This window comes from Aotus nancymaae, unplaced genomic scaffold (assembly GCF_030222135.1).
Source record: "Aotus nancymaae isolate 86718 unplaced genomic scaffold, 86718_ANA_hifiasm-v0.15.2.pri h1tg000051l, whole genome shotgun sequence".
Taxonomy (NCBI): domain Eukaryota; kingdom Metazoa; phylum Chordata; class Mammalia; order Primates; family Aotidae; genus Aotus; species Aotus nancymaae.
The window spans coordinates 3635938-3659004 of record NW_026988465.1 but is presented as its reverse complement, the minus strand read 5'-3'; the positions used below and the strand labels follow the sequence as shown (position 1 = coordinate 3659004).

The following is a 23067-nucleotide window of genomic DNA, read 5'->3' as shown; positions in this document are numbered from 1 at the left end:
ATTTTGCTAACAAATGTCATCATTTATAGACTGAACTCTGGTGCTGATTATCTTCACTGTTACTAAAATATTGGAAAATGAGCTATGCTTAATGAAACAAAGAACATTTTAAAAAATTTGGTTGATTAAATGCAGTTTGGAAACAAAATAAACTTGCAAGTGTTTGGAAACAGTCTGGTTTGGTAATGGTCACTATGTTTAAATTCTGATGCAGATGATGCTGTGTATCTGGATGATGAGAAAGAAAGAGAAGAATATGTCCTGAACGACATCGGAGTAATTTTTTATGGAGAGGTCAATGACATCAAGACTAGGAGCTGGAGCTATGGTCAGGTGAGCCATTTTAAAATTTGTTATTGACAAGGACATTTTTACTTCATACTTTTTGTCACATGTATCCCTGCAGGGTGCCATATATCGATATTAGACAAGCACAATTTCCTGCTTTTTAGGAGCGGAGACTCCAAGGCAGAGAGTATAGGAGTAGGGACTCATAAAGACAACTGCATAATTTATCAGCTGAAACCACATATCTCTGGGTATTACAGTGTTACAGAAATGAGAGATTCCATGAATAATGTGACATTCTATTGAGAAATGCTTTGGCCACTTAGAACAGTGAAATCTCATTAGCTCAACCTGGAATGGACTGAAGTTTTCCTTTTCTTAGAAAGAAAGTTATTTTGATAGTGATGCAAAGAATACTGCAAGGAGTGTGTCCAATTCAAAGAAATAAGTTTTTTTTTTTTTTTTCCAAAAAAAGTGTTAGCCTAGGGTACTGCTAATTAGAAAAGAGTGTTATTTCATCAAAGAATAGCCCACTGGGCTTTTACATAGAAACATTTTATCAGCTGCAAACTCAAGTTACTGTCTAGACATAAAGTAGCAAATGGCATTTCTTTAAGATGTTCAGTCATTCAAACTATTTCAGCTTGGTATCTTTAACAATGGAGCAAATGAATGATATTTTACCAGTTTTCCATAAATGAATGCATATCTTGTGATTTCAAAATGATTTTTAATTGGCAACACAAGAGGGGGTGAATGTCATTTCTCAGGGAGTTTTGGCTGGAATGGCTGGAATTGTGCATCATTGCTCTGGGCATCCAGTGGGGAGGTTTCGCGGAATCTGGCTGCACCAGGTCACAGGATACTTTCTTGGCTCTGGATGCCTTGCTTTGACTTCCATATGGGATCTCCCTGTGTTCCTCACCCACTGCTCCTGTACCTGTGTCATCCTGCCTGCCTGGATTTGTGACCAGCTTCTTCACCCTGACTCCAGAGAATTACACGCCCAGTGCTCAGGCTTGCCCGCCTGCATTTCTGATGTCCTGCCAAGCTTGAGCTATGTTGGCACCCCTTGTTTTTGGATTCCTGCCTGGCTCCCTCGTATCAAGCCATCCCCTCCTCAGTGACATGCAACCCTTGACTATTGCCTACTGCCTAATTCCCTTACCTTGGGTCCTCAATTTCTAGCCTTTAGCCTGGTGATTCTATTTATGGCCCAAATGTGACAATCTATAGATAGCTAACAAGAAGAAAAGTCATCAAGGTGGCAGCAAGGAGGTCTGGAAAGGTGTCCCAAGCCCAGTCAGGGCACTCCTCCGCCAGTTTGACTTTGAGTAGACACCCTGGAGCACAGTCACTGACTGTATTTTCTGTTACTCAAAGAGGCTATTGGTTTGTGCCCTTTGGCCAAAATAACCAGCCAAGCCTTTTTGCAGTGATACAGGGAATCAATCAGTTCTATGACTATTTCTTTAACTCTCCAGTTAGTTGCTATCATGCCCAGCAAAAACAGCAGAGAGAAGCTGCTTAATAAGAACCAAAATACTGAGCTATTGGCATACCTGAAGAACTAGTGCAATTACCCATTACTGCATCCATCCCATCAGTTTGGGATACACCCAGAGTGTGTATTCTAACTGGGCTGAATAAAGAATTGCATGGTAATTAGCCATTATGATTGTGGTTTCTGTCACAAGTACTTGAGTGGATAGCAGGCAAGATTTCTGTATTCAGGGAAATCTCTTACTGCAGTGAGGTATAGGTAAAATCTTCCTGTCTTGCTATGTAATCTTTATTCCTTTTTTTAAAGAAGTCTGGTATTGCCTGTGGCTAGCAGTTCTTTCTAAGGAAATTGAACTGGTATGAGACCCTTCCCTTGATAGTGTAATCTACTTTCTGCAGGTCATCTGGCCTCTCCTTGATTCTGGGGTCTACCTTGTCTCAGAAGAGGGGAAAGCTCAGAGGAACAGTCGCTATATGAGGTCTCCTACTAGTTTGGATGCAAACTAAGTAGTGTGAAGTGCCTTCTTGTGATACACCTGAGAGCTCTTTATTTTCAAAATGCACGAAGACTTACATTACTTTCGAGGTCCTAAGACTGTGGCCTGACTTTAGTAAATCATTCATTCCTTCTTCTTGGGTACAGGAGCCAATATGTTGAAAAGACCTTCTAAATTAACTTGAACCATTTTCTGAAGAACTTCAACTCAGCTCATGATCCCTGAGTATATCAACCCTCTAGTAGTTCTGTTTGTGTTTCTGGCTTGCTTTTATGTTCTTACTCACTTTAATGGAAAATAAAAGAAGATGTCTTCTTCCTTCTACTTTAATATTTCATACTAAAGATTATGGGAGATCACTATATAGGAAACACACATTTTTAAACATTAAGTTGTGGTTTCCTTTTATTTTTCATCAGAGAATAATTTATTTGCAGAGTGAACACTAAGTGGTTACTCTTTTTTTTTTCCTCCAAATAGTTTGAAGATGGCATCCTGGACATTTGCCTGTATGTGATGGACAGAGCACAAATGGACCTCTCTGGAAGGGGAAATCCCATCAAAGTCAGCCGTGTGGGGTCTGCAATGGTAAGCAGCAACTACTGATTCCTAAAATCTATTACATCCATCATTTGCCTCAGAATAGATGCCAGTTCATTAAGAGCTGCTGAAATGACGACTAACACTTAATAAACTTTCATTTGTAAGATGCTAGTTTCTGACACCCAGTATAGCTTCTTGAATTCTCTGAGCTTATCATGTGCTATCAAAGAAAATTATCATCTCAATACCGTTTGTTTCATTGGCTTCAGACAAATGATGATAGGTATCATGATACTATAGACCAGTTATTCTTAAGAACCTCTTGCCTAGGGACTGAGGAGTGATCATGACAAAAATGTCAATGACTGTAATCAAACAGTCGATCAACCAAACATCAAGGCGCACAGAAGATGTGCAAGGCACAGCTTTTCTCCGTTTTCACACTGATAGTAAGAGTGAAGAAATGAATGGTTCCGTCTCATCCTAAGTCCTGCTACAAGGCTGTGTCACTGTAGGGCTTTCTAACTTATGAAGTGGTATGGATTCTTCACAGGATCCTGTGAGGTAAGTAGGGCAGGTATTACTCATGCCCTTTTGCAAGTTAGGACACAGGGAAAGGACAGCTTTCAGTGACAAAGCTGCAGCCGGATTCCAGTCTGCTGACTTCAAATCTAGACATTTTCTACCTTCGATGCTGCTCTCTGCAGGAGATCTTGAAACACCTTTGAGAATGCAGAGAAAGGAGATAGAACTCCCATGGGTAGGAAGGGTGGGACCAGGCGTGGGATGTTGATCAAATGGGATGTCCAGGACCTGTGCAGTCCTGGATTATACCAATGTACTCAGCATGGAGAGCCAGACTTTGGTACAGAGAAGCAAGCATATCCAATCTGGCTAAAGAGTAGATTATTTCTGAAGAAATGTCAAGCTGGGTGGTATTTCAAACAACCAAAGACTGAGGAAAAGAAATACTTATATTACCGATTTCCTTAAGTTATCTAAGAAATTCTCTCTTTGAAAGAATTTTGTGTTTGAGTTTGGTTTGTATATTCTTTTCAGTTAAATGAAATCAATATTGTTAATACAGAAAAATTAGACTGAGAATGATATGAAATATAATTTCTGGTTATCTTTTAAGAACAGTTGCTTTTATTAATAACTAAGCTACATGTAAACTTAAGAAACAGTGGAGCTTAAAAAGTGAAAGTAGAAACCAACATATAAAGGCAGTTTGCTTTCTGTGCATTTACATTCCATAATGATAAGACAATGAATTCCAAAGATTTGGAGGAATGTAGGATTGGGGAAATGTTTACAAACGTGACATGACTATGTATAACCAACATATTTTAGACCTGCGGCTGATCACTATTTTTACTGTTTTGCTGACAAGATTTCTCTTTTTCTTCTTTGAAGTTACTATAACAATTTTGCAGTGAGAAGGGAAGCAACAGCTAGCAGCGGTTACATTTAAACGAGCAATTACATTTAAATCCTTCTTAAGCATTCTAAAATGATACTCTCGCTCATCAGCATAAGCTTACTCACACATTGTGTGTAGTTTTACACACCCAGAAGTCAGAAATCACTGCCTAACATAAGCCAGTGCAAGAGGGAAGCAGACAGGGAGCAGTAACCTAATGCTGCCTGTGGTGGCGGCTGGCCAAGCAGAAGCTGTTAAGTATTGAATGAGCACACATACTCTTAATGCAAATTGCCTTAAGATTTTATTAATCATATAAAGCCTATGAAGTTCTAAGTTTGAAATGTATGTCCCAATTAAAAGGTTTAAAATTAGACAGATAATCTATTTGGAAAATGGTTTGGTTTTATTTTTGGAGGGGGAGGACTTGGGTGTTAAGGGATAGAGGTCCTGATCCTAGCCATTTTGAGCAATATCTCCATCTCCATCACACCCTTGTTTACATACACGGAATAGTCTATGGTTTTCAAAAACACTTTCACCTCTGTTAGCTCCTTTAAGCCTTAGAATACCTCTGTGAATCCTTCCAAAATCTGCTCAGTTTTAAGAATTTTAAAAGCTAAAATGCAGAGCCTCCAAAAATCAATTTTAAAAATGACACAGAAAAAACATCAACTGTTTTTTGGTCAATCAGGCAATTAACTCTCCCTTTCACAAATCCTGGAAATCTATCATGAAACTTCTGAATGCAGTTAAACAAAGAACAAAGAAAAAAATCTTTTAATTTCTCAATTAATAATTTGACTTTATTAATATGGAAAGATGTGCTTAGAGAGCCCAAAAGAAAATGTTTTGAAGTTGTGGAATCCTAGCCAGAACCCTGTCACAGGATGACGGGGTTGTGCGTGTTTTCTCAGGGTTTCAACTCAGGCCTCAGGTAAAACAGAGGCTGATGCATAGTTGTTCTGAATTCCTCTCAGACTCCTCCCAGCCTGATCATAGAGGCTGGAAATCCCTTTTGCAGGATGCAAATGTCAGAACAGAGGTAGAGGTGACATGCGGACTCTCCAGAAGGAATAGCATGGGAATCTCAATTCATGTCCAGGTGAGAGTGAAGGAAGACAGAACTTTCCTGAGGGCGCTCATTGCTGAGAAACAGTGAGGATGAGCAGCCCAGTCCTTGCTGGGTATCTGAAGAGAGTGGAGCTGGGTGGGGACAAGACACAGAGCACATGACTAGGGACCCAAAGACAAATTTGCCTACTTTGGTCAAGACCAAGTCTAGCACTGAAGGTTAGCAGGGAGTTTTCAGGAAACAGGTGGGTGTACATTGAAAAAAAAAAAAAGCACAGATAACCCAAATTGTGCAAACTTTCAATGATAATAAAGATCTGAATCTGATTTTAAGCACACAATCCCAGATAAAAAACTTTATTGTTCAGTGTATTTATATTTATTGTACATGACCTTAGATAATTGTTAGTTGTAGAGGGCTGTCTCGTGTAGAACGTTTAACAGCATCCTTATCTTCTACTCGGGATACAAGCTGTCATAACTGTTCCCTTACCAGTTGTGACAACCTAAAATGATTACAGATATTGCCAAACATCCACTGGGGATAAAAATCACCCTTAGTGAGGACCACAGCACTAATCCTCTCTGTGACTCAGTTCGCCTGCCTGTGGAATGTAAGTAACACTCTCTTTTCACCTTTATAGAGAATCTGTCTTCCTAACTCTTTCAAAACTTGCTGGTTTTCATCCTTTACTGAACAGAAAGTGAAGACAACATCATTTGGGAAGCGACTCAGCTCATGTCGAGAGATTGGACCTTGATTCTGGTTGTGCTATTAACTTAGTGTGACCCAGGGTAAATAATTAACCTCTGCTGGCTTCACATCTTTGTCTTTAAAGTGAAATTTTGTCTCTGTACTCAAACCACATTGGCAGCAAGAATATTCTTTTATTCTTCAAAATAGTGTCCTCTCTTCTTTTTTTGTCTTTATAAATTCAGTATCTTCCCTTGTTCTTATTTTGAGTTGCTGTTATTTCACTTGGATGTAAAAGTAGGAAAAGTTATGACAATCTGGACAGCCTGGGGCTATTGGAGTTTCCCAGGAGAAAGCAAGTCCAAAATCCTTTATTCTCATTGTCTGGGGATTAGGCCTGAGATGTTATAACCTTACATAAGCTAAGTTTTGCTTAAGCTTCTTTAAATACTGAGTGGTGCATTCTACCAAGCCATACTGCAGATTGATTTAAGAGAGAAAAGAAAAAAAGAGAAGCAATTAGGAAAAATGAAGAAACTTGACCAAAGTTGTACTTCTTCCTTTAAATTGCATTGCTTGATTGCTGCTTTCCCTCCAATGCATTTCTGATGTGACAGTCCCCACCAGGAAAATTGCCAGGGAAAGCTAAGAAGAATGCTTAACTTTGTGCCATCTGAACACTTACTTTACTCACATGGCAATAATAAAGGATTCTATTGCTAGCTCCTAAAGTTGGTGTGAATAAGCCAGACATGGACTCTGAGCCCCGAGTCAGACTATCAAAGCAGGCGGGCCATGACATGTGACAAGGACAGCATGGTTCTGGGGAAAAGGGAAGGCTGTGCAACCACCTGTCATTACTGTGGGGTGGTTACCTGTCCATGCCTGTTCCTGACTCCTGACTGATTGGATCTGGCAGCAACTATGGGCAGAGAACTTCCCCCAAGGAGATGCAGCTGCTTCTGCAAAGGCTGCTGCTACTGCAGATAATGGCTCGTTATTCACTGTGAAACCCCCACATATACCACCTCCATCCATACTTGCTCCAGTGGGCTAAGGCATTACCAGTGGAGGATCTGTGTTGAAATGCACACAGAACCAGCATGTGCAATGAGGAGGACTCTCCAAGAGTCTTCTCGGTGAGGAAGCAGAAGCCCTTGGAAGTGATGTCACTCAAAGTCACACAGCGAATAAGTGGCTGAGCTGAAACCAGATATTGTCCTTATTCTCAGATCATATTACCTTAGAGGGCCACTACCGACACCTTATTGCCAATAACACAATTACTATATCAAATTGATTAGTTTTCTCCTAGAAAAGAACAGAGCCCCAAGGGAATGGAGCCCAGATGAGGTGAATTTTGAAATTGGGGAATAAGTGAAGAAAGGTCTAAATCAGAGGATTCTAAATAGCCATAGGCACTGGGACCCTGGAGAATGAGTTTCCAAAGAAGATCAGGTACTAAATATATGATAATGGTAGTGGTGTTTGGTGGTCGTGGTGATAGAGGTAGTGATGATGGTAGTGGTGATGGTGATGATGGTGATAACGGTGGTTATGGTAGTGGTGATTATGGTGGTGATAGTAATGGTGATGACAGTAGTGGTGGTGGAGATGGTGACGGCGATGGTGGAGGTGATGGTAGGAGTGATGGTGGTGGTGATTATGATGGTGATGATGGTGGGGGTGGGGGTGGTGATGATGGTAAAACACTTATTAACTCATTTATTCAACAAGTGTTTATTGAGAATCTACCAGTCTAAGCACAGGAGTACAATTGTGAACAAAATTAAGTTTCTGCCTTCACAGAGCTTACAGTCTAACAGGGAACACAGAGTAGTAAATAGCAAATTTTAGCTCAACATGGCAAATTCTCTGATGGAAATAAGCATAGGATTATATGGGAAAGAAAATCTCTCAAATTTAGCTCAAAGGTTTCCCAGGACTAAACATTAACTTAACCAGTGTGGGGATATTGGATCAAAAGATAGAGGATGTCTGAGGTCCCACAGCAATAACTAACCACGCTATTATTTGAAGAAACCCTTTCTCCATGGTGGAAATTGTATACAAACAGCTAGTCCCCATAAGCACTGGAGAAAAATGTAGTAGCGGGTTATTTGCTCTTCTGGGGGCTCGTTTGTTTTGCAATTCGGAAAACGAAGGTTGACACAAGTGAAGTTTGTTCCATAGGATCTCGACATTTACACTTACTTGATTCCATGGTATTCTGATTCAGTTGTAGTAAGAAAAAAGGTAATATTATTGAGGAAATTAGGAAGATAGGAGGGGAGGAAAAAAATGTCAATATAGTTACATATTTTTAAATTTCAGTGTTGGTACTGTTGCCATCCTGGACTTTCCAGCTTCCCTTGAGATGTATGCATTTATTTTTAACCCTGGCCTTTTGCTAATATCGAACCAGAATGCCATCATTAATCCCCATTAATACTTTGCTCTGACTATGCCTTTTGGGAACTAACTCATGACTAAACTTTTTTAACCAATCGATGTTCAATGTACTCTTTAGCATTTAAAAAAACATCTTGAACTTCAGCTAGTAAATCAAATTGACCACAATTGGGAGTAGGCCCTGGATTTTCCTAGGACCCAGTACAAGATGAATGACTGTAGACCTCTGAGATGAAATGGACTTCAGTGCTTCTGATCCTCCTGCGTCTGTGATCCTATAGATAAACAGAAAATAAAGTTATTTTCCCTTTGTCCACCTTTTCCTCCCCTTCTTTTTGTCCCAGTGTTTAGAAAGGTTTTTTTCTTTCCATGCATGGAAAAAGACGGTAATGACATAACTACTTTGATAACTTGCCAAGCAATGCCATAGGGGGCTTACTATAAAACCATGTTTTGTTCATTTTCTTTCAATTGTTTACTTGGTCATCTTATGGGAGCCTCATATTGAGCAAACCTCTTCATGCAACAAACCTTAACTATAAATATTCAGATTACATTTAAAAGTTCACTTTAATTAGAAATTTCACACCTGAGTCATCCCAAATGAACTGTAAAGTCAGAAATAAATACATAAAGTTTATTTCTTGATCATACAGACCAGTCACACTGTACTTTCATAACAGTTTTGTTTAAAATTTTTTAAATTACAAAGCAATATCTAACCCATCCTTTGGTTTATAAAGCAACTAAAACATCCTTTTTTGGAGTGAATGGTTATAGACACATCTAAGGACCCAGGTGCTCAGCGGCCATTGTCCTTTACCTTTTTGAATTACCAAGAAACTGTTTCACATTTACGCATATGGGTCTTATTTTTTGAAAAATTTTACCTATCAAACAAACCATGATTATGTAATAATAACTTGTTTCCCCATTCTTGTGCCGGATTTATATAACTGCCAATGAGAACTTCTAATGATGGTGGGGGTAGTTATAATCTCTACCAGTTAATGAGTATGACCACACTGAATATGACTCAGTGTCACCTTTGTAGGGGTAAAGATACAACTTCTATCTAGTCTTTAATAAAAGTGACAACAGCACACCTGCATCACTAACCCACAGATACCTAGAGGTCAAAATTCCCCAGCTGCCAGACGTAGGTGACCACTGCCAGATGTAGGATCCATGACGGATTTGAGTCTCCATCCAGAGTTTCTGGGTCTCCAACTCTATCAGCGTTTATTCAAAAGCATTATTGTCTCTTTCCATGATTCACATCAGGAATGAAATTCCTCACTTTGGAAAGGCAGGAAAAGGCATACATCTCTGGTGTTCCTTGCAACCTTTCTAATTGTAACACATATCAATTAGTAAAAGCTCTCACGGTGACAGCTTTTGGAGAATCCACTGATTGGTATTAATGAAGGATGTTTCTGTAGTTCAACAGAGTAAAGTACTAATTCTAAAAAGCTTTTTTAAAAACCGTTAAAGTTACAGTCAACGTATTTCTAAGAATGAAAGTCATTTCTATAAATTCTAAAATGACCCAGGGAATTCAATGATGAATTGGAGGTACAGACTCAAGGCAATTCTGTAATATATTCAAAGTAAACAATATCATAAGGTCACCTTATTCACCAGGGATTTTCATTTCTGTTTGTTGAAGATTTTTTAAAAATTGACAAATCTATTGGAAGCCAGAGGAAAAATGGAACTTATCTAGTAGAAAGTATTTTCAAAGCCACTTTTGAGAAATTGCATAAGTCCATTCCAGAAATAACCAATATGCAGGTGGAGAGACTGAGGTATCAGGAAGTTAAATAACTTTATCCAAGGTTGCTGATAGCACTGAAGGTGGGTCATGAGTTGTCTGGCCCCACTGATTCACACAAAATGTTGTATTTCCCCTGGATTTGTCCTCTGCCTGTCCTCTCTCCAGGTCTCATGAGCTCCTTGGGCACAAATATAATGCCTTTTACAAGCCCTGTCTGATTCAATCCTTCTCTTTCAGGTGGGGGCAGTGGGAGACAATGAACTGCTCAGACATTATCTTTTTTCTCTTAGGGTAAAAGCCAGCAACGTAATGAAGTTTCCATTTGTGGCCAAACAGCTTGGTTTCCCAATTATTAAGCTTACATTTCTTATGCCTCTTCTCCCCATATTTTTGGAGAAAAACAGACATTTATTACAAGCCATCTCTCGAATGTGATAATCATAGGCAATCTAAATGTCTGCTTTCCTTGAATTGCTTCCTGGAATGAGGTTTCAATGCTGCAGCTGTTTTGTAATCACACAGGCTACTTTCTGAAACACGGGGATGCTTTATAGCTGTGCAGTTGGTGCTGCTCTGGTCTCCTGGGGCCAGCATCCCCAGGACAGATGGATAACAAAGGAGCGAAGCCAGCTCAGCCCTTTAGGATATGCACAGCTTCATGTACCTTGGGTTTCCTTCATCCCCTCTTTTCTTCCCCTCTCTCTTATGTGATGTTTTCTGTTTCCTTCTCCTGCTCTGCCTTTTTCCCTCTCCCATCCGTCCATTCCTTTCATTCAGACATTTTTGAAGGCCTGTTCTATACTAGCTCTACATCATGCAGCAGTGGTCTGGCAATGAAAAGGGCAGGCCACACTTGGAGACCTTGAAATCTCAGTTTCTCTCTCTCAGTCCACATTTGGTTATTTCTATCATTATTGTCAATTAGTAAAATATGTTTTGACGAAATGAGCATCCTCAGTTACTAAGGGAGACAAGGTTAATAATTTCTTGTTGTAATAGTTACCATAAAAAATGAGTCTAATTACCCACCCCTGTCAGAGGTTTGGTCATATATATACCAAAGGATATTCATATATCAGTAGTTATATGCTTCATACTATTCATTAGGGTTAGCTCCTATATTTTTAATTGAAGTACAATTTACATAGAGTAAAAAATCATGGATATTAAATGCACAATTCAATGAGTTTTCATTGGGGTAATTACCACTGTAAGGTTTGTTCTTGCCGAGTTTAAAAAGAAGAAACTGAGGCCAACACAAGAAGATCCAATATGAAGGGTTTATTCAGGCTCCCAGGCAAGGTTCTGCGGTCCGACAGGAGGGGCCGGAAAAGTCGCACGGACTCCTCTCAGACGTGGGGTTTTATAGGGAGTGAAGGGCCTCAATTGGTTGTGGGAGAGCAGGACTACTATTGGATAAGGTTACAAGCCTTTGTTTGCATACAGGACTTGGCTGCTATTGGTTAGAATTACTCGGCTGCTATTGGCTAGAAAGACTTGGCTGCTATTGGCTAGAAAGACTCGGCTGCTATTGGCTAGAAAGACTCGGCTGCTATTGGCTAGAAAGACTTGGCTGCTATTGGCTAGAATCACAAGACCCCGCTTGCATACTGGGTTCTTTAAGGGAAGGACAGGCTGTGAGAGAAAGGGAGAAGGAAACATGCCCAAGCATGTCCGAGCTTTCGGAAAAAAGGGTGGGGGGGTGTGCATCCGAGCTCCCTGTGAGGCAACCGGCCTTACAACCACCCTAATCAAAATATAGATATTTCTGTGAGTCTGAAAGTTTCCCTCGTGCTCCTTCAGTCAATTCCCACCTCACTGGGCAGCTGCTATTCTGATTTCTTGCAACGGGTTGGATTTGTCTATGCTTAAACTTCACATAAATGGATTCAGACAGTAGAGATGGGACTGGCTTCTCTTACTCCATCAGTTGTTGCATGTGTTTTCAATTTTTTCCTTACCATTACTCAGAGGTATTTTATTGTATTGTATATCACAATTTGTCTATCCATTCACCTATTGATGGATGTTTGAGATGTCTCCAATTTGGAGCTATTATGAATACAGTTACTATAAACATTCTTGTACAGTGTTTTCATGTACATGTTTTCATATGTCTGGAATAAATAGCTAAAGAGAGCATGCCTAGATCTGAAGATATGTATATATTTAACTTTATAAGAACCTGCTAGTTTTTCAAACTGGCTGTACTGTTTTACATTCCTGCCAGCAATGTGTGAGTTCCAGTTTCTCCACAACTTCACCAATTCTTGATGTCTTGAACCTTTTTAATTTTAACCATTTGAATGGGTATATACTGGCATTTCATTGTAGTTTTTTTATTTCTCTGATGGCTAATGGTATTGAGAACATTTTAATACATTTATTGGACAAATATATATACACACACATATGCAGCATATTTTCAAGTCTACTGATTTTCTTTATATTCTGAATACCTCTCATTTGTCAGACACGGATAGAATATATTTTCCCCAAACTGGCTTATAGTTATATTGTATAAATGGCATATTTTAAATAACAAAAGTTTTTAAAGTTTACAAAGTCATTTTTTTTCATTTTTTTAATAGTCCTCCCCAGTAAATATTATTTTCACACGAAGAGATTGTCCTATGTTTTATTTTTGAAGCTTTATAATTTGAACTTTTACATTTTGGTCTATGATCCATCTTGAATCATCTTTTTGTGTTGTGTGAGGTGGGGATCAAATAATTTTTTTTTTCCAAATTTATCCATTTGCTCCAGCAGCATTTGTTGAAAAGACCCTTGGAAAGGCTTTCAAAGGACTTTCTTTTGTTGAAAAGACTATCATTTTCTTCATTGAATTGCTTTGGTGACTTTGTCGGAAATCAAATGTCTGTATATTTCTATACTCCCTATTCCATTCCATTGGTTTATATAGTCTGTCCTTATACGACAATACCATACTGCCTTGATTACTGCTTTCCTCTATTAAATCTTCAAATCAGGTAGTCATTCATTTTTGTTCTTCTTTTTCAATATTGTATTTAGTTATTCTAGATTCTTTGCATTGCTATGTAAATTTTGGAAACAACTTGTCAACTTTAACCAAATGTCTATTGGCATTCTAAGTATCCTATTGTCTTGATCTAGTAAAGAAATATTAAAAGGTAGCCTATACCCATCTTCCAGTGACAGCACATCCATTTATTCAACGGAACTTAGTGAGTTTTCACTCTGTGCTAGCCCTGGGAGTACAAAGTCAAAACAGCATGGTGCCTTCTTTCCTTCTGGGAACATACAGTCTGGGAAAAGAACAAAGTTTAACCAATGACACAATGCAATGTGATAAGTGGATAGTACTATGCAAAGAGTACTATGTGATCAAAGAGTAAGGACATCCAAATCAGAGTGATAGGTAAAGATTCCCAGAGTGAAACCAGCTGAATTTTAAAGGATCAATAGGCCACTAGGCAAAGAAGAGGTTTGAGTGTGGAAGGACATTCCAGAGGGAGAGAATAAATTTTCCAGCAGCATCAAGGCAGAAAACAGCTTGCTGTTAAGCAAACCAGTATGAAAACAATTAAGGATGAGGAGCCAGGCAAGGCAAGAAACAGAATTGCTGCTATACTATTTCTTTCTTCTTGTGCATTTTCTGGGATGCCTGCCTATGGAATAACCTGAGTACTTGACCTTCAACTCATCTCCTTTTCCTTCCTTACAACATAACTTGGTAAATGGCGGAGCAGGTACAAAAACAGATCTCTACATTCCCAGACCAGTGACCTTTTAAATTTTATTTTTTGGAACTATTTTTTTCAAATAGCAATTGAATCCAAATACATAAAAGAGAAAAAGCAGAGCACCTATTATTAAAGAAAGGTGATGACTGCAGTCTCAACTACCGACATTAAGTTCTCTTCTGCCCCACCCCACAACACCATAACTACAGCTAAGCATGCCATGAAGCATAATTTGACATCTACCACGCCACTTCCACCTGTGATTGAGTCTGGTCACCACCAGACTGTAGCTGGGGACTTGTGGTTCACAAAACCTGGAAACAATTTTCTACAGGAAATAATTCTTCTCCTTGCCAAATTTAATGCTAGGACTTTGATGTCAATTCATGTTAACCCAACATCAAAATTCATTTTCCAATGGTCTTTGAGAAACTATTATGAACAAAATTAGGTATAAGACAATTTTCTAAAAGAGTTATAGAGATCCTACCCTTTACGAGGACATAATTTTGAACAATGAAATTTAATGGAATATAATAGGTTTATAACAGAGAAAAGTCATTTTATCATAGCCATATAAAATGTGCGCACAGGAGAAAAATACCTTTGCATATTTTTTTAAAAAGCAGAAAAAAATAGTAACTATACAAAATGTTAAGGTCTGTGCTACAGGAAATTGAAGCTCAAGAAATGTCACATTTCTTTTTTTTTAGTATCAAGTTAGAATATGCTCATATTCCAATGACCAAAATTAGACAGAGTCAGTATGGGCCGTATTTTAAGACTCTTTCTATTCTTTGAATTATACAGGAGAAATAGTTTTTAAATCAAAAGTAATATTGTACTATAGATGCTGGTTTAATTTAAAAGTCTTCATTGATTTTTATAGCTTTATTGAGATATAGTTGACAATAAAATGTGCATACAAGTAGATAATGTTGACATGTGTATGTTCCCATGAAACGATCACTAACATTCAAATAATGAATATATCCATCGCTCCCAGAAGTTTCCCTATTGTAATTTCTTCCTTAAACCACTCCCTGCTTTGTGTATCATCCCCCACCACTGCTTGGCCTTCTATCATTACACATTGATTTGTATTTTCTAGACTCTAACACAAATATAATCATGCAGTATGTGCTCTTTGTCAGGCTTTTATGTTTCCTTACTGTATTCCGAGCTTCATCCATGCTGCTGTTTGTTTCAGTAATTCATCCCTCTTTATTGCTGAGTAGTAGTGTTTCATTGCGTGGATGAATTACTATTTGCCCATGCGTTTACTTGCGGATGGACATTTGGGCCATTTTCAGTTTTTGCCTCTTATAAATAAAGCCAGAGACTGTAGCTTAAAATACTTTAGTAAAAGTCTTTGTATAGACATAAGCTTTTATTTCTCTTAGGTAAATACCTGGAGTGAGATGGCTGAGTCATAAGCTAAACATAGGTTTACTTTTTAAGAAACTACCAAACTGTTTCCTAAAGTGGATGGGCATTTTACATCCCCACCAGCAGCATATGAGAGTCTCAAGTGTTTCATATTTTTTCTGACACTTGATATGATCAGTCTTTTTAATCTTAGGCTTCTTAATAGATGTGCAATGTTATTTTGCTGTGGTTTCGATTTGTATTTCCTCAATGGCTGATGGTACTGAGCATCTTTTGTTGTGATTGGCCACCCATGTACTTTCTTTGATGGAATATCTGTTCAAATATTTTTCTCTTGTTTTAAAACTGTGCTTGTTTTCTTACTGCTGAGTTTCAAGTGTTCTTTACATATTCTGGATACAAGTCTTTTTATCAGATAAAGGATTTACGAATTTATTCTTCCACTCTGTTTTTTTTTTTTTTTTTTTTTTCATTTTCTTCACAGGGTCTTTCAAAGAACAAAAGCTCTTAATTTTTATGAAGTCCAATTTATAATTTTTTTTATGGATCATGCTTTTCATATTCTATCTAAGGAACCTGCCTAACCTAAGATCACACAGTTTTTTCCTCTGCTTCCTTTTAGAAGTTTTAGAACCCTAGGTTTTATATTTAGGTCTAAGATTCATTTTAAGTTTTACATATGGTACAAGGTATGAATCAAAGCTCATATTTTTGCATATGAATATCCAATTGATGCCTCCCCATTTGTTGAAACGATTTTCCTTTATCCATAAAATTTCCTTTGCAACTTTATCACAAATTAATTGTATTTGTGTGAGTCTATTTCTGTGCTGTTTATTGTGTTCCATTAATCTGTTTGTATTTATACCAAATGATGTCATGCTACTTAATTTAAAAGTATTACATATAATTGTACCCAAATTCTATTTAATTTTAAGTTTTATTCCATTTTACTTCAATAGGAAAGAAACTAAATTGCAACAGAAGAAACTGTTAAACTTCAAATAAATATTTCTTCACTACAAGAGATATCATTTTTAACAAGTCTCCCCAAAGTTATTAAAAATTATAAAGTCTATTAAAAGAATAAAATAATTACATACTTTTAAATTATACTTTAACATTACATGGTATCAATTAACTGAAAGACCAACACACTAAATCATTAACATTTTCACTGTTCCTCTCCTCTTTCTCCTATCATGTCTAATTTTATTCTTAGGATGATTACTGTTTTTACATTATCAAGTTTTAAAATTCATCTGTAACTATAAATCTCAAAGATGCTTAACCTGTATATATTTTTCTCACCACTGAATCTTTTATCACAGAGTCTCTGTTCCTGGGTTCTTTGTTTGATTCAGCCCCTAATTGTTTTGATATCACTTTTCAACTATTAATAGTTTGGTTATGACAGGTACTATATTCCCTGAGGTCCTTCATGTTTGAAAATGTGTACTGGTCCCCTTTCTACTTGCACACCATCTTAGCTGTGCATAATGTTCTTGGGTCTACCTTTCTCCTTCTCAGGGCTATGTAAATAACAATTAACAGTGTTCTGCCACTGAATAGTACTGTGGCGAAGTCTAAAGGCATTCTCATTCCTTTACTTGTTAATGCTAATGCTAATTTGCATCTTAGGTCTAGATAACTGAACAATTATTTCTTTGCCTTAATGTTCAAATTAATTAAAATTCCTAGGCAATGGGCATTCTTCATCAAATTACCCTAAAGCACAGATTATTCTTTCAATGTATATATTCAATTTTTCCTCAATTAAGTAAAATGTTCTACCATCATAAATATATTTCCTGTTTCATTTGTTGGGTTCCCTATTTTTTATTTATTTATTTTATATTTTTCCATAAGTTACCGGGGTACAGGTGTGTTTGGTTACATGAGTAAGTTCTTTAGTGGTAATTCATGAGATCTTGGTACATCCATCACCTGAGCCGTATACACCCCACCCTATTTGTAGTCTTTTCTCCCTCACCTCCCTTCCGCTCTTCCCCACCAGTCCCCAAAGTCCATTGTATCATTCTTATGCCTTTGTGTCCTCAGAGCTTAGATTCCACATATCAGTGAGAACATACAATGCTTGGTTTTCCATTCTTGAGCAACTTCACTTAGGATAATAGTCTCCAATCTCATCCAGGTCACTACAAATGCTGTTAATTTACTCCTTTTTATGGCTGCATAGTATTCCATCACATATATGTATATCACAGTTTCTTTATCCACTCATTGATTGATGAACATTTGGCTTGGTTCTATGTTTTTGCTACTGTGAATTGTGTTGCAGTAAACATGCATGTGTAATTACCTTTTTCAAATAATGATTTATTTTCCTCTGGGTAGATACTGAGTAGTGGGATTGCTGGATCAAATGATAGTTATACTTTTAGTTATTTAAGGAATCTCCACACTGTTTTCCAAATAAGCTGTACTAGTTTACATTCCCACCAGCAATGTAGAAGTGTCCCTTGATCACTGCATCCATGCCAACATCTATTGTTGCTGTTTTGTTTTTTATTTTTTGATTACAGCGATTCTTGCAGGAATCAGTGGTGTCACATTGTGGTTTAGATTTGCCTTTCCCTTATCACTAGTGATGTTGAGCATTTTTTCATATGTTTGTTAACCATTTGTATATCTCCTTTTGAGAATTGTCTATTGATGTCCTTTAGCCTACTTTTTGATGGAATTGTTTGTCTTTTTCTTACTGATTTGTTTGAGTTTGTTGTAGATTCTGGATATTAGTCCTTTGTCAGATGTATAGATTGTAAGGATTTTTTTCCCACTCTGTGCATTGTCTGTTTACTCTGCTAACTGTTCCTTTTGCCTGGCAAAACTCTTTAGTTTAACTAAGTCCAAGCCATTTATCTTTGTTTTATTGCATTTGCTTTTGGGTTCTTGGTCATGAAACCCTTGCCTAAGCCAACGTCTAGAAGGGTTTTTCCAATTTTATCTTCTAGAATTTTTGTAGTTTCAGGTCTTATGTTTAAGTCCTTAATTTATCTTGAGTTGATTTTTGTACAAAGTGAGAGATGAGGATCCAGTTTCATTCTTATATATGTGGCTAGCCAATGATCCCAGAGCCATTTGTTGAAAAGGGTGTCCTTTCCCCACCTTATGTTTTTATTTGCTTTGTCAAAGATCAGTTGGCTATAAGTATTTGAGTTTAGTTCTGGCTTATCTCTTCTGTTCCAGTGGTCTATGTGCCTATTTTTATACCAGTACCATGCTGTTTTGGTTACTATGACCTTATAGTATAGTTTGAAATCAAGTAGTGTGACGCCTCCAGATTTGTTCTTTTTGTTTAGTCTTGCTTTGACTATGCAGGCTCTTTTTTGGTTCCATATGAATTTTAGAATTATTTTTTCTAATTCTGTGAAGAATGATGGTGATATTTTGATGGGAATTACATTGAATTTGTAGATTGCTTTTGGAAGTATGGTTATTTTCACAATATTGAGTCTACCCATCCATGAGCATGGGATGTGTTTCCATTTGTTTGTGTCATCTATGATTTCTTCCAGCAGTGTTTTGTAATTTTCCTTGTAGAGGTCTTTCACCTCTTTGGTTAGGTATATTCCTAAGTTTTTCTCTCTCTCTCTTTTTTTTTAATAGCTATTGTAAAAGGTTGAGTGCTTGATTTGATTCTCTACTTGGTCACTGTTGGTGTATAGAAGAGCTAACAATTTGTGTACATTAATCTTGTATCTGGGAATTTTGCTGGATTCTTTTTATCAGTTCTAGGAGCTTTCTGGAGGAGTCCTTGGGGTTTTCAAGGCAAACAATCATATTGTCAGCAAAAAGTGACAGTTTGACTTCTTCTTTCCCAATTTAGATGCCTTTTATTTCTTTCTCTTGTCTTATTGCTCTGGCTAGGACTTCCAGTACTATGTTGAAGAGGAGTGGTGAGAGTGGGAAACCATGTCTTGTTCCAGTTCTCAGAGAGAATGCTTTCAATATTTCCTTATTCAGCATCATGTTGGCTTTGGGTTTGTCATAGATGGCTTTTATTACATTAAGGTATGTCCTTTGTATGCTGATTTTGCTGAGAGTTTTAATCATAAGCAATGTTGGAATTTGTTGAATGCTTTTTCTGAATCTATTGAGATGATCATGTGATTTTTGGTTTTAATTCTGTTGATGTGGTGTATGACATTTATTGAATTGTGTACGTTAAACCTTGTCCACATCCCTGGTGTGAAACTGACTTGATTATGGTGGATTATCTTTTTGCTATGTTGCTGGATTTTGTTAGCTAGTATTTTGTTAAAGATTTTAGCATCTATGTTCATCAAGGTTATCAGTCTGTAGTTTTCTTTTTCGGTTATGTTCTTTCCTGGTTTTGGTATTAGGGTGATGCTGGCTTCATAGAATGAATTTGGGAAGTTTCCTCCTTTCTCTATTTTGTGAAATAGTGTCAAAAGGATTGGTACCAATTCTTCCTTGATAGTCTGGTAAAATTCTTCTCTGAGTCTGTCTGGTCCTGGACCTTGGTAATTTTTTAATTACCAATTTAATGCTGCTGATTGTTATTGGTCTGTTCAAGATATCTAATTCTTCCTGATTTAAGCTAGGAGGGTTGTATTTTTCTGGGAATTTATCCATCTCTTCTAGGTTTTCTAGTTTATGTGTGTATAGGTGGTCATAGTAGCCTGAATGATCTTTTGTATTTCAGTGGTGTCAGTTGTAATATCTCTATTTCATTTTTTAATGAGGTTATTTGGATTTTCTCTCTTCTTTTCTTGGTTAATCTTTGCTAATGGTCTATAAATTCAATTCATCTTTTCAAAGAACCAGCTTTTTGTTTCATTTATCTTTTGTATTTTGTTTCAATTTCATTTCGTTCTGCTCTGATCTTGGTTATTTCTTTTCTTCTGCTGAGTTAGGGTTTGGTATGTCTTTGTTTCTCTTGAGGTATAAACTTTCAATGTCAGTTTGTGCTCTTTCAGTCTTTTTGATGTAGGCCTTTAGGGCTTTGAACTTTCCTCTTAGCACCACCTTTGCTGTATCCCAGAGGTTTTTACAGGTTGTGTCATTATTGTCATTCAGTTCAAATAGTTTTTAAATTTCCATCTTGATTTTCGCTTGATGCTCATTCAGAAGAAGGTTACTTAATTTCTATGTATTTGTGTGGTTTTGAAGGTTCCTTTTAGAGTTGATTTCCAGTTTTATTTCACTGTGGTCTGAGAGAGTACTTGATATAATTTCAATTTTCTTAAATTTATTGAGGCTCGTTTGTGGTCTATCATATGGTCTATCTTGGAGAAAGTTTCATGCACTGTTGAATAGAATTTGTATTCTGCAGTTGTTGGACGAAACGTTCTTTATATATCTGTTAAGTCCATTTGCTCCAAGGTATTGTTTAAATCCACTGTATCTTTATTGACTTTCTGTCTTGATGAACTGTCTAGTGCTGTCAGTGGAATATTGAAGTCCCTAACTATTACTGTGTTACTGTCTATCTTATTTCTTAGGTCTATTAGTAATTGTTTTATAAACTTGGGAGCTCCAGTGTTTGGTGCATATTTGTTTAGGATTTTGATAGTTTCTTGTTGGACAAGGCCTTTTACCATTATATAATGTCCCTCTTTGTCTCTTTTAACTGCTGTTGCTTTAAAGTTCATTTTGTCTGATATAAGATAGCTACCCCTGCTTGCTTTTGGTGTCCATTTGCATGAAATGCCTTTTCTACACATTTACTTTAAGTTCACGTGAGTTCTTATGTGTTAGGTGAGTCTCCTGAAGGCAGCAGATAGTTAGTTGGTTGGCAAGTTCTTATCCATCCTTGAGTTCCGTATCTTTTAAGTGGAGTATTTAGGCCATTTACATTCAATGTTAGTATTGAAATGTGAGGTACCATTGCATTCATCATGCTCTTTGTTGCCTATGTACTTTGTTTTTCTTGTTTTCTGTTTTTGCTTTTTAACCGTATTTTTGTTTTCTAGGTCCTGTGTTATTTATGCTTTAAAGAGGTTCTGTTTTGATGTGTTTCCAGGATTTGTTTCAAGATTTAGAGCTCCTTTTGGCACTTCTTGTAGTGGTGGCTTGGTAATGGGGAATTCTCTCAGCATTTGTCTGAAAAAGACTTTCTGGAGCCTCAGGGTCAACAGAGGTGTAGGTGCGATAAGCGTCTTGTAGATGGTCAAGGAAGGCAGCCGGCGACTCCTGCGGACCCTGAGTTACAGTCTCTGCCATGGAGAGGTTAGTGGGCTTGTGGGCCACTCCCCTAACCCCTTCTAAAAGATACTGGTGAAAAGTGTTCAGAGCCGGTGACCCCCCAAGGTGTTGGGGCCCCATTGGGGTTGGGTAGAGGGAAAAACCTTTTTAATTTGGTCCCCCATTTTTTTCCTACTGTTCCTCACCCTGGACCTATGATGACTTTCAGGGCTTCTTGTCTAATTTTGCCTCTTTCCTCTGTGGTGAACAGAATCAGTAATAATCTTTGGCAGTTGTCCCAGGTGGGGCGATGAGTCTGGAGTACAGATTCTAAGAGCTCTGTCAAAGCCTGGGGCTTCTCAGAGAACGGGGAATGTTGAGCCTTCTGACAGAACTTACTCCATTGTAAAACCCCGCCACCGCCTTACGTTCCCCAGCCTCCCAGCACGACCCCCTCCTGGGGAGCTTTCCATCTCAGCAGGTTCCTAACCCTCCCCCTCTCACCATCTTAGCAGTTCCCCACCATGACCCCCTCCCTGGAACTAACAAACTCAGCAGTTCAGCACCTCCCCTCCTGCACAGCCCCTCACACTGGATGTGTCTGCTGACTTGCAGGCCATAAAAATCCCCTTTGCCACGCCACGGGTGCTGTGCGCCAATTTTGGGTGCAGCCCGGCAGCTTTTCCCTTGCTCTTAATAAAGCTTGTGCCAGCACTTGGTGTTTTGGCCCTCTCTTTAATTTCTATAACCTTCCAGTTATATAAGTCACTTGGCAAGAAGGGGATGTGAACAAAGAATGGGCGACCCCGATTGTCTTCTCCTGTTGGGGGCGCTTCTTAGAGAGGAAGGACCGCAGGTGGGTGTGGGGCCCCACTGCGGGTGTGCAGGGGGGACAAGATTTGGTTACTAGTACTGCTGAGGGGGCTGCTGAGGCCCTGGTTCAGAGGGCCTTGAGTAGGGTGGAGGTAATTCCTGATCCTCCGCTGGGGTGGGGAGAATGGCTGGCCCAGAAGGGGCTTTCTTTGGGCTGCTAACATGCCCTGACGTCTAGCCTGTTCTATGCAGCGTTTTAGCCACAGAGGGGGTTGTTGGACTAAATCCAACCATCGGTTAACATATGGACACTGGTCAGGGTATCCAGGAGTTCCTGCGACCATTTTCCATACAGCCTGCGTAATTTTTTTTTGAGTCGTAGGTCCCAGTGTTAGGCCACCCAACTCTAAAAGATGGCCATTCTAGTCCACATAAAGAGCAGAGTTTTCCAGGGGTTAATTTCATCCCATATTGGCCTGAAAACCTAGCCCTAAAGTTGGCCATCATGCATTGGAGGGGGGTACAAGGCCAGGAGCTAGATTACAACCCCACTTGGTTTTTCCTTCAGCTTTTGAATTTCCCCCAAGAGATTTCACTACTTTACGACTGGCTTCACTGAGGGTTTGAACCAACAACCTTGCAGTTGCAGGCCCTATACCTTAACTACTGCGCTAACAGGTCACTTGCATTACAAAGAGTTAGGAAGCTTTGTTTAAAACCATATTTTGGATGCAAATACTGCACCCTGAGGCAGTGTG

The 23067-nt window shown here is 38.3% G+C and overlaps 1 protein-coding gene across 2 annotated transcripts in view; it reads left to right on the top strand.

Moving 5' to 3' along the window:
- Positions 1-23067, top strand: part of F13A1 (coagulation factor XIII A chain) — a 168215-nt gene that overhangs the window by 62858 nt on the left and 82290 nt on the right. For both annotated transcript variants that reach the window (XM_064362957.1, XM_064362958.1), the window contains 2 exons: positions 215-333; positions 2769-2876. In XM_064362957.1, the coding sequence (XP_064219027.1) occupies positions 215-333; positions 2769-2876 (227 nt within the window). The remainder of the gene's footprint in view (positions 1-214; positions 334-2768; positions 2877-23067) is intronic.